The sequence below is a fragment of the Harmonia axyridis genome, chromosome 4 (assembly GCF_914767665.1).
Source record: "Harmonia axyridis chromosome 4, icHarAxyr1.1, whole genome shotgun sequence".
Classification (NCBI taxonomy): Eukaryota; Metazoa; Arthropoda; class Insecta; order Coleoptera; family Coccinellidae; genus Harmonia; species Harmonia axyridis.
The window spans coordinates 42,341,414-42,353,657 of record NC_059504.1 but is presented as its reverse complement, the minus strand read 5'-3'; the positions used below and the strand labels follow the sequence as shown (position 1 = coordinate 42,353,657).

Sequence of the window (12,244 nt, the reverse complement as noted above, 5' to 3'; positions counted from 1 at the left end):
TGTACTGAATTTTCAAACAATTTCAAAGCGTTGTTGAATCGTGTTCGATTTTCAGTAGGTCGAAATATTATAGCCGCCCTGACAGCGGGCTATTCAAAATAAAACCTCCTTTTGGAAAACCCTCAAGATTAACACGAATCAATTTCATTTGTCAAGAAGTTTAAGCAACAATCAATTAAAGATATATAATTCTTCCAATAATACTTCAATTGGAAAAAGCCCCAAGAAAGCATCTACATTACTTAACTTTATTGTGAACTAATTTCCTACCAGTATTCAATAAAAAAAAGAATCTATCGCTCTTTCTTCAGAAGATTTTTACTAATCCGATGACGACCTTGATGAGTTCCATTCCAACATTGATGCTGTGGCCGAAAGCACGCTGTTAATAATTCCTTCTCAGGAAGATTCGGCTCTTGAATAGAGTAAGCGTAAAGTAAATGAATTAATTTTCAGGACGAACTGAAACACTCGAGAAGATTAAATAGCTGCATATTTGAATATTCCCCTTTGGGAAGGTAATAAAAGATGGCAACAGCGTAATGGATACAACTAAGCGCTTGAGAGCCCTCATTTCTAGATTCCATTGCACTTTAATTATTTGACAGAATATTGGTGGAGTGGTTTACTCAAGTCGACCTAAATGCTCTCAGCGAAATCTCGATGGGAGTACTTTATAATTTGTTTTGACAAGCAACTGAAACGATTTTATTTTAGAGGAGAATCATGTGTACCTTGTTATAATAAGGGAAATCAGTTCAAGAGTTTTAAAAGAAGCACGAACGACTTGTGATATCACTGGAAAGTTTTTAATGTTTGAAATCTTCAAGGAGTAAATTCATCCTCCTGAAATTTCACAAATTTAAAATGATTTCATTTGAACATGAGCTATAAGATTTTCAACCAGTTTTTCATATACGCTGATAATTATCTTTCAACTACATATGCTTTTATATACATTCATATATACTAACTGACAAAGAAACTGAAACACCGAGAAGGAGGTGTTCAAATTTATTTATTTATTTTTTTTTTTGGTGAAACATAGATAGTATAGCAAGGAGTAAATGATTGAATTTCGAGAAGAACATCATGAAGATTTCTTTATGTGAACAATTTTTTTTACTTAAATATTGTAATGGTTTTTTGCAAGTTCTCAAATTTTACAAAAAACCAGCTGTTCGAGGAGATCCAAAGTCGATGTTCAGTTGTTGTTAAAATGCCTAGAGCACGTGTAGGTACGCGGAATTTTTCGCCAGCAAAGTGAATTTGAAAGAGTTCAAATTATTGGTCTACGGGAGGCGGGATTGTAATTCAGAGAAATCGCTAATGTACGAAGAGAAATCCAACTACTCTTATGAGGTGTTGTCGAGTGTGGTTTGATAATGCCCAAAATCGAAGAAAAGTAGGCACCGGACGTCGAAGGGGCACAAATGAAGTTCAAGATCGACGTCTAAGACTTATGGCCGATTTGTGACAACTCAATCTTTGACTGATGAGTGGTTAGGAGAACAAGGTATCCTGTAACTCTCCGAACGGTTTATTGCCGGATAAGGTCTTTTGGACTGCAGTATTATCGACCCCAACTTGTGTTACCTCTGACGGTTGAGCATCGCCGGCAACGACTACAGTGGTGCAGAAAACGTCAACAATAGAATGTGGAATGGCATCAGGTCGTCTTTTATGATGATTCTCGATTCTTCTTGGGTGCACATGATGGCCGAAGAAGGGTTAGACGACGTCGGCGAAAAAAACGTGAACCCCAGTATGATGTTGAGCATCATGTACACAGTTGGCGTTATGGTATGAAGTGTTACTGCCCATGCAAGTAGGTCACCTTTAGTCTTTATTCGAAGTAACATGACAGCTTTGCCTTACCTTCAAGAAATAGTGGGGCCATATGTTCTCCCTTATCTTAACCGCCTCGAGAATCCAATATTTCAGCTAAATAATGCCCTACCTCATGTTGCCAGTGTTAGTTTAAACTTTTTCAAAGCGACCCATGCGAATCTTTTGTCGTGACCACCCAGATCCCCCGATTTTTAGCCAATATAACATCTTTGGGACATCATGGGTAGAAGGCTTGACAATTTACCCCAGCTCACACGGACTTTGGCGGCTCTGAGACATTACGTACAGGTAGCTTGGGATAATATCCCTCAAGAAGAAATAGACCATCTTATTGCATCGATGCCAAGACGTGTTGGACAAACACATTAATGAAAAAAAAATTGTAAACCCTTCTTTTTTTCCTCCAAATTTCAATCATTTACTCCTTGCTATACTATCTAATTTTGAAATTTAACTAGCTCCTTCTGGGTGTTGCAGTTTCTTTCTCAGTTAGTATATTTTGCACGTATTGAGGTAATCAGCGTTGAAATGTTTCTCATTCTACGAGGTTGAAATTGGTATTAGCCAATTTCAACATGACATTTGGCAAGTAAACGTTCCTCGAATCGAATATGGAATATAATAATTGAATCAAAAGCATTTCAACTCGAATTAATGATGAATCAAATTATCCTTGGATGAATTAGTAATAAACATATGTTCACATGTGGCCCATTAAGTTGGTGTTTTGCTATTAATATTCAGAATGCTACATGGCTGAGCTCTATAATAAGAGCACCTGGAGGCATATACATACAGCAATACATTAAACCTCACAACCTCCTAGCCAATCAACAGCGCCATGTCTTCGACTGTGATCGTGTGAAGTCGTTTGTCAATCGACGAGGGAGAATTTCTGGCGGGATTTATACAAAAACCATTTAGAAACAGACAGTTAACGATTGTTAGCAGTGTGTTTCTGTACTACTTCAGAATTATTGCACCTATTGTTTAGAGCGAATTGACTTGTGTCCAGAAGAAAGTTATTCCATATTATTACTGTTTTCTATACCACCAATCTAGGAAAAGCTTCAACGTGAATATTTAAAAAAAGCAGTTTTCACTGCTAAGTTGAATATACCTTTATTTGAATTCTAAATTGTTCAATTATGGAGTCAGTTAGGTAAGCTTCCTTATTTAAATGTTTTTTAGCATTAATGCACGTATTTTTTGCAGTGCGAATCCACTAATTTGCGAAGTATGTCAAAAGGAGTTTACCAATGTATGGAACAAAAAGAGGCACCTTCTTAAAATTCATAATGACGAATCGGCAAAAACGAATAGGAAGCAGCATATAATGTGTTCTGTTTGCCCAGGGGAAAACAGAGAGAAGTTTTCATGCTATAATGATTTGGACAAACATTTAGCAACGAGCCATGACGTAAATATTAAAGAAAGTATGTTAAGTTTTCAGAGCAATGAAGAGTTTAAAGCATGGCGAGGAAAGGAGAATAGAGAAGTTGATTATGTCTGTGTCAGGACTTTGAAAACTAAGAATGGGGAAACAATAGTAAACTACAACTGTAACCGAAGTGATTATAGAGGTAAGACCTGATTGAATGGATTATTATAAGAAAATAACTGTTTATTTTTAAGGATACGAATGTGTAGGTCAGAAACGCCATATGAAGTCCGGAGGCAGTATTCACATTCAAGGAGTATGTCCTTCAAGAATGTTAGTTAAAACTGCAACAAATGGTAACTATATTAACACTATGGATACAGTATATGTTGCCTTTATCTACTAGGTTACGTTGGGGTCTCTTAAATGTCAAATTTCTTAAAGTTTAGTGGATTATCAGCCACTGAAACAACCAGCATACGAATCCAGTGACTGATTCACTGAACATATCCAATACATATAAATAGTAGTATCTAAATTAATATTCTACATATTATTGTTTATTAGGAATTGTCACAGTCACATTTGTGGAGACACATGTGGGTCATAATGATGAGCTAAGAACAAAACGACTCACTGAGTATCAACAAAACCTTATTGTTGAGAAGTTAACTGCCGGTGTATCAACTGAAAGAATTATTCAAGATGCTAGGATCATACGAGATGACAAATTAGATAGACTAAATCTAATAACGAGGGGAGATCTAGCATATTTAATGAGAAAATTTAACCTTGACAAAAGAAGGGATGCTGACGATATGGTAGCAACTGCCTTGAAAGTAGAAGAGTGGAATGGACGAGGAGAAAATTATGCGTTTTTATTCAAAAGAATTGGTGAGGTAATCTATATAATGAATTAACAAAATGCTGAATGTTTTATATCATTTTAGGTGAATGTTGTCCTGGATTGAGGGATGAAGATTTTGCTTTGGCCTACATGAACGGAGTTATGGAAAAAAAGTTGAGAGATTTTAAAAGAATCATTTGTGTCGACGGTACACATGGAACCAACAGGAATAACTGGGATCTAACAATTGTTTTAGTTAAAGATGAGAAAAACATGGGTTTTCCTGTTGCCTTTCTGCTCTCAAATAGATTGGACCAAACTATACAAGAGCATTTTTTTACTGCACTCAAATCAAGACTAGGTGAATCCATTCAAGCAGAGTTCTTTATGAGTGATGACGATACAAAATATTATAATGCATGGACCAAAGTGATGAAGACGGACAAAGAACCTAGAAGACTTCTTTGTACATGGCACGTTATTAAAAATTGGAATATTCAAGGGAGATCCAAAATCAAGAATTTACAAATCAAACAGGACATGAAGAAAAAAATGAGAGCAATTCTAAAAGAAACAGATCCCTCAATATTTTTACAATTGAAAGAAACCTATTTCAAACATTTGGAGGAGGAAGGGGAAAATGATTTTCTCAAGTATCTGCAGAGGTAAGTAACTAACTACTCTAAATGTTTATTGAGAATGAATCTAAAGAGTATTACTTTCTTCTAGCTTTTATTTCAAGAATGAAGAAAGAATAAAAATGTGGGCCCACTGTCATAGGATTAATGCAGGAATAAATACCAATATGGCTATCGAAAGCTTAAATAAAGTACTTAAATATAATAAAATGAGAACACAACGTAATATTAGGTATGTTATATTTTTATTTGTATAAATGGAATTGATTTACTATAATGTTAACAGGGTTGAGAAATTATTGGATCTATTAGATGAGCTGGTTGAAGAAAAGATGTGGACCAAAATAATAAATGTTGAGAGACCTAACGCTAATAATTATCAACACAAGGTAACTGTGGAATCACACAAAAAGGCAGAGAAAATGGAAGGTAAGGTAAAGCCACAAGAATTGGGAACATTCAAGGTAACATCTTGTTCAATCAATGATAAATTTTATATTGTAAGTATTAAAGAACTTTGTGATGATGATTGTAGAGCAGGATATTGCCATATATGTAAAATATGTATACATAGATACGAGTGTCAGTGTCCTGAAAATGCGGTGAAACAAGTACTATGTAAACATATACATGCTGTATCTTTGTTTGAGGCGAGAAGCGATTCTGTTGTAGATTCCTCACATTCAGATGATGACAATCAATTACAAGTGAACGAGCCTTCTGGAACCGAATTGCGATACCAGGAAGATCTAAATCACTTTATTCAGGAGAGCAGAGAAAATAATAAGTCCATTACTTCTGAAGAAAGACGAGAGGTATCATATACATACATATGTGATGTTCTGTATATCAACTCTGGTTACTTTAGGGTTCCGTAACTGCTAAAAAGTTTGTGCATAATCAATTACTGAAACAACCAACATTACCAGTCCAGTAGCTCTGGTTGATTTACGGACCATAATCATATATGTCTTTTGTTTCTGTTAGATGTTGACAGTATATGCTTTGCAGTTTGCAATAATGGAACATACCAATTTTATCAGAAGTTTAGATGATGACACACTTTATAAATTCTTGGCAGAGATATCAAAACTTAGAACTAATATGGGACTAGATGGTAGTGAGCATGTTTCAAAAAAAAGGAAAATGGAGAAACAATCCTATTTTCCAAACAAAAAATAACAGCTTCTTATTTTATATTGTAATATACATAACTATTTGCTAAATTTTTCTCAGTTGTTTGCTGATATATAATCAAAGGTGATGGTGTTGTTTGCTTATTTTTGAAGTAGTTAATTCTATGATTATTATTCAATACTTTGAACAGAATTAAATTTTTGCAGGATGCTTTGTACTTGAGGGTGTGGTATAATGTAATTATATTTAGCTAATATTTTTATAATAGTTACTCATTTGTAAATAGGTAAATTTTATATGTTGAATTGTATTCATAGGTGTGGCATAATGTAATATATGTATAGTTATAGTTCTAAATAATTTCATTTTCTAAGAATCATTCTAGTGAAGGCTTGATAACATTCCGAAAATTAACTCACTGAAATTTTCACTTTTGAAACTTGATCAATATTTTTTGTTAGAGATTACTATACAAATATTATATTTTGGTTCAGGTGTAGGGGAGCTGGGAGCCTGTAATTATCTAAAAAAAATTGCAACTCCTATAGGGTTTATCTTCGGATAGATCTTCAAATGGACAACTGTTGGAATAATTAATGTAGTTACTTTGTACATATAGTTTAATTTTTGTTAATGTTCAATTGTATTTAATGGTGTGGTAATGTGATATATGTATAGTTATAGTTCTAAATAATTTCAGACACAAATAAACATTCTAGTGAAGGCTTGATAACATTCCGAAAATTAACTCTCTGAACTTTTCACTTTTGAAACAAGATCAATTTTTTTTTACAGATTCGCGTACTGTACCTATACAAATATTATATTTTGGTTCAGGTGTAGGGGAGCTGGGAGCCTGAAATTATCTAATAAATATTGCCACTATTATAAGGTATATCTTCAAAATGAATAACTGTAGGAATTATTAATGTAGTTACTTTGTACATAGTTACATTTTTATATGTTCAATTGTATTGAGTTACTAACTCTTGAATGTATAATAAAGTATTTATATGATGAATAAAACCTATAATTTACTCTTTGTATTTTTTCCTAGTATATTTTGCAAGCAAAGATATATTCCTATCTCCTTACTCCTAATCAATTAACGATGAAATCGCTAGTTTCTATACTTTGTAATTTACCAAAATCCAATGAAATTTCATTTCTGTTAAATAAATCAACTTATTATATCTCGTTAAAATAATTACATATTTTTTATGTTCACCTCCAATGATACACTCATAACATTATAGCTTTAAATGTCTTAGTTTAATCATTTGCGTTCTTCTTACTATCTATACTTATCCGAAGTACTCCCATATCTTACATTCATAATACTGGTGATGTAAATCTCCATTTTGTTATCAATTCGTAATTACTGGTTTCATTTTGAAGAATAATGATATTTATTAATTTCAATATCTATTAGTTCTAGTTCATCCTTTACCTTAGAAAGCGTCTGGCATGAAAGTAATTTGAATAGTAAAAATATCAATATTTTTATTCGTTCAGTTAAATATAGTTAAGTACAAAATTTCATTTACATCAAAGATTATAGATTAGTCTATTATTATTCGATTCGCATTCTTACAATAATATCGTCTCAAATTCAAACAAACGAAATTTGAATTCGCGCCAAATAGACCACGCCTCAAGTATTCTTATTGGCTAGGAGGATGTGAGATGTAATGTATCCTATATACATACCTAGGTTGGTAGGATATTGCACTTGCATTGAATGTTGTCATAATTTAACTATACGTGAGATTATCAATCTCTAGCTCCTACGTGATCATAAGCGTTTACGGTATTCTATATTGGCTTCTCACGATCTCTACTTGTTGTAGAATATTAGAGAAATTCAGTTTATGATGAGAGAGCATTTAGTTAAAACAATAATATCTGATGTTACTGTATGAAGTTCAATTTTCAATTAAGGAGAAAATGCTCCTGTTGTTATAATAACAGCTATCAATTAGAGTTGTGTAATCTTATCTCTTTAAAACTGCGAGTAATGTATATGGCCAGCGTCAGCTTTGGTTATAGTTATTGAAATTATTCGTTATATAATCGTAACGAATACCACTCGAGCATAGACAATGTATTTCGATTATACGAACCTCTTCACTCGACGTTGTTCGCGAAACACAACTCGAGCTGCGTTCTCGTGATGTTTCGTGAACTACTTCTCGTGAATCGGTTTATAATCGAATATTTTCTATGCTCTTGTGATATTATAACTGATTATAAATTGGATATTCTCAATTAACAAAAAGAGGGTGTTTTCTTCTTTCATCACGATCTCCAATTGATTAATTAATCCTATTTTCACAATATCACGGAATATCAATAGACAGAAATGAAGGTGTAACTTGCCCCTACTCTAATGAGTATTATAAAATCACTAATTACATGATTAGTTATCACAAAATACATAGTTAATAACGATCGATCGTTCATAACAGTGGGATAATATTTCAGTTTCCGGTCGTATGAACTTTCGTTTAATTGGGTTGCTCAGGCGAGTTTAATTCGATATTAATCAGTATCATCTGCATTCCAGAATCATGTTCATGTGCTCAATTCACTTTACACTAATTATCCAGTTGAGAGTTGCATTCAGAGTTCAGATTGTTCAGGACGACTCTGCTCGAAACAAGTAACTTAGTTTCACGGTGTAGAGAGACAACATGTTCAAATCTACAATTGAATTACAGTTAACTTGCGCCACACGGATGAAACTGCAAGGATATATTGATTAATACTTCAAGCTAAGTTTGCTCACAAGAAATATTAACACATCAATTATCCAATTGGTTAATGCAAGAACTACCAAACCTTATCAGAGGATCAACATACATTCCACTCAATTTCAAGGTCACTGGGATTTTCCCCTAATAAATAACTATAATATTGTTATAAAAAAATTGCAAATATGTATAACTACTTTACGTATTCCGTGGCAGCATTTTTTTAGTAGGTTTCTTGAATAAATCCCATTACTTATGTATAACTTAAAGATATCCTCAAATATACCATCATTCAGAAGAATAAATATGAAAATTACATTTTGGGTCAATTGTAAAACAGGATATGCCTACTTCCACTTCTACGATATCCATGAAATCAGTTTGCGAATTATAGTTGATACATTAAGCAATACCTTCGACTCCAGTCAACTGAATTTATCTGACGGTGTTAATCTAGCCGTCAACTGCACGTTGCTAGAATTAATGATTGGATTTTATCAATGGGATGAAAATTGAATTAAGAGATAAGCGCGGACGTGAAGTCATGAGCTTTTGAGTGCTCGTCATCTATACCCAACTGCACCCTTGAAGACCACATAAGAATTTTCTTTGGTTCAAATTTTGTGAACAGTTCGAAATTCGGCACATAGCTTGAAGTTATTATTTGATACAGAAATCCAAAATCTCAACCCTATCGATTATGTGGTTGCGAAAATATTGAGAATTTTTTTCAAATTCTTTTTAAATTTTCTCTGGTTCTGATTATGCTACCAACACGAAGCTTAAAATATTCATTCTTCATATACACACACAAAATCAACTCGATCAGATCTGCAGTAGCGAAAATATTGCATGTTTTTTTTTCCAATATTCTTCTCGAATTGTTTATAGTTTTGGTTTTGATTATAAGTTCAGGATGCTCAAAAATGAGGAATCTGAATTTGGAAGCTTCCGATTGCCTATCCATTGATACGCCAATTGAGCCCTTGAATTCTGCAGAACTGTATATAGGTATATGTGGTCTCCAAGGGTGCAATTTCTGTATGAATGGACGATGTCTTGAAAGCGCCTGACTTCATGTGAGTGTTTTCCTGGTTTGTTTTCGGTATTCTCTGAAATTTTCTATCATTAAGACTCTACTATTAACACAAAATTGAAATTCGTGTTCAACATAATATATACACAATAAATGATAACTCTATTGGAAACTCATATCAGCATTCTGAACACAATTTAGAAGCCTTTACTTCCTGGTTTTCAGGATATGAGCCCCCAAAGTTCAATTATTGCACAGATGGCGGTGCTAGTATTGAATCCATATGATTTTTAGTTAGTACCAACTTTCAAACGATACCTGTAAAAATTTGATAGCAGTTCGACAATTAGTCTGTGAGATATTGCGTTGTAGTCGTGTAGGTACTTTTGTTATTTGAAAAAAAAATAGAAGAAAAAAAATTTCGTGTGCTGATAGTTTATGGCCTCTGAAGGGAAAAATACAGTTGAAGCAAAATCTTGGCTTGATAAAGAGTTCCCGCGATCTGCACCAGGAAAATCAACCATCATTGATGCTAAGTTTAGAATTGGTGAAATGAGCACCGAAGACGGCGAACGCAGTGGACGCCCAAGAGAGGCTGTCACTGACAAAAAAATCAAAAAAGTTCACAAAATAATTTTGAATGACCGTAAAGTGAAGTTGATCGAGATTGCAGCCATTGTGAAGATATCATCTTAATGTGTACATCATATCATTCACGAATATTTGTACATGAGAAAGCTGTGTGCAAAATGGGTTCCGCGCGAGCTCACAATCGATCACAAGAAACAACGTGTTACGGATTCTGAGCAGTGTTTGAACCTGTTTAAGTGCAATAAACCTGATCTTGTGTCGATATGTGACAATGGATCAAACATAGCTCTATCATTACACTCCGGAGTCCAATCGACAGCCAGCTGAGTGGACTGCACACGATGAACCGAATCCAAAGCGAGGAAAATACAACAGTCACTGGCAAGGTTATGACATCAGTATTATGGGATGCGCAAGGTATAATATTCATTGATTACCTACAAAAGAGCCAGACCTTATTCGCTAGATCTGGCCCCCAGCGACTTTTTGCTGTACTCAGACCTCAAAAAAATGCTCCTTGGAAAGAAATTTAGCACCAATGAAGAAGTAATAGCCGAAACTGAGAGCTATGGTGGTACATAATTGGTATCGAAAAGTTAGAAGATCGCTATAATCGCTGTATCGCCCTCGAAAGAAATTATGTTGAATGATAAAATTGAATTTTGCCGAAAAAAATTGATCAGAAAAAATCATCACAATTATTGTTTTAATTTTGTGTGGAAGCGTTTCAGCCAAGACCGGGGAAATCATCTCTACCTGATCCCACCAGCCTCGACGTATCCAGATTAGAGCAATCTTCATTTTCGGGCTCTCCCTATTCGTTTCGATATTCTGCATGAATATTCTATGATTCTGGCGCCGCTACGATTTTTTTGTCCATTTGAAAATTATCATGTGTATACAGATGGGCATAATCCATCCACATTTGCGTAAAATGATTGCACCCTTCTCCATATAGAACAAGCAAAAAACTTTTTTCGGATTTATTACGATCAGCAACAACAGCAATAATTCCAAGTTCTAGCAGCCATAATTTTCGTTAGATATCGATCAAATTTCTGCGGCTTGGTATACAAAACAGCCAAATATTTGTCGTGGAGTGCTCGAAACGTAGATGTGAAAAACAGCCCACGTAGCATTTCGCGCGTATACACGATAAACAAAGTACCTATGTGAGATACGTACGACATGAAATCAGCAGAATTTGAAATTACATTACTAAGTTTCAACGTTCGTGCTCCTGGGCTGAATCCAGGAAAAATGTTGTTCGATTTATGCTGAACGTACGTCCCCGGGGAAATATCGCTTATTTCCGAACGGAAGTCGATTTAAGGGCGGTTCTTGCTCGGAACCGAGTAATAAAAGTAGTTGGCAATGATCTTGCATTTTCAATGGAATCACGTAAGTTGGCGTTATTTGGTTCTTCGTAATATTGGAACCTTAAATTCGGCACTGAATCGATCAGTTTTCAATTACGTTAGAGTAGATAGTGCAAGGAACGTTGATGGTATTGTGCATAATCATTCTGGTTCAAGAGCATTGATACCTAACATTCATTTCAATTTAAATTCAACATCGGAAGAATCCTCTATTACTCTTTATTTTTCGCATATTCACTTCACAGTGAATGGAATGAAAGAGGTTTTATAACCATTTTTAACTAGCCCACTGTTTTCCATTCAATTTGTATAATTTGGTAATTTATCAACACTAGAATATCTTATAAAATGATCAACAAAAGTCTGATTCATTCGCTTTACCTGCCTAAATACTCAATTAAATTGGCAAAGGAAATTCACAATCTCAGCTCTCAAAAAAATAATAATCAAATGGAAATGCAGCGTGCGGCAGAGCCGATTGACGAGTTTTGACAGGTCATTGCTCGGGATGTGGTAGGGGCAGCTGAGTGCGGAAGGGGTCTTTGTGTTCCTTAGAGTCACTTGTTTTTAGTCAGCACCATGGTTTTGACCGGAGTGCATCGAGGCTTTGCCGTTCGCACGTTTTATGGAA

General features: G+C 34.5%; 2 protein-coding genes across 4 annotated transcripts in view; one reads left to right on the top strand and one right to left on the bottom strand.

The window, feature by feature from the left end:
• Positions 1-12,244, bottom strand: part of LOC123677556 (neuroligin-1-like) — a 536,762-nt gene that overhangs the window by 413,000 nt on the left and 111,518 nt on the right. The window lies entirely within an intron of this gene.
• Positions 2,658-6,891, top strand: LOC123677557. Of its 2 annotated transcripts, none has more exons than XM_045614143.1 (8): positions 2,658-3,013; positions 3,067-3,434; positions 3,487-3,588; positions 3,800-4,126; positions 4,183-4,744; positions 4,809-4,949; positions 5,004-5,532; positions 5,729-6,891. In XM_045614143.1, exons 1-8 carry the CDS (start codon positions 3,000-3,002, stop codon positions 5,897-5,899), a joined length of 2,214 nt encoding a protein of 737 aa, XP_045470099.1. In that variant the 5' UTR covers positions 2,658-2,999; the 3' UTR covers positions 5,900-6,891. The 2 variants fall into 2 exon arrangements, with proteins under 2 accessions (XP_045470099.1, XP_045470100.1); XM_045614144.1 differs by lacking the exon at positions 5,729-6,891 and adding an exon at positions 5,586-5,722.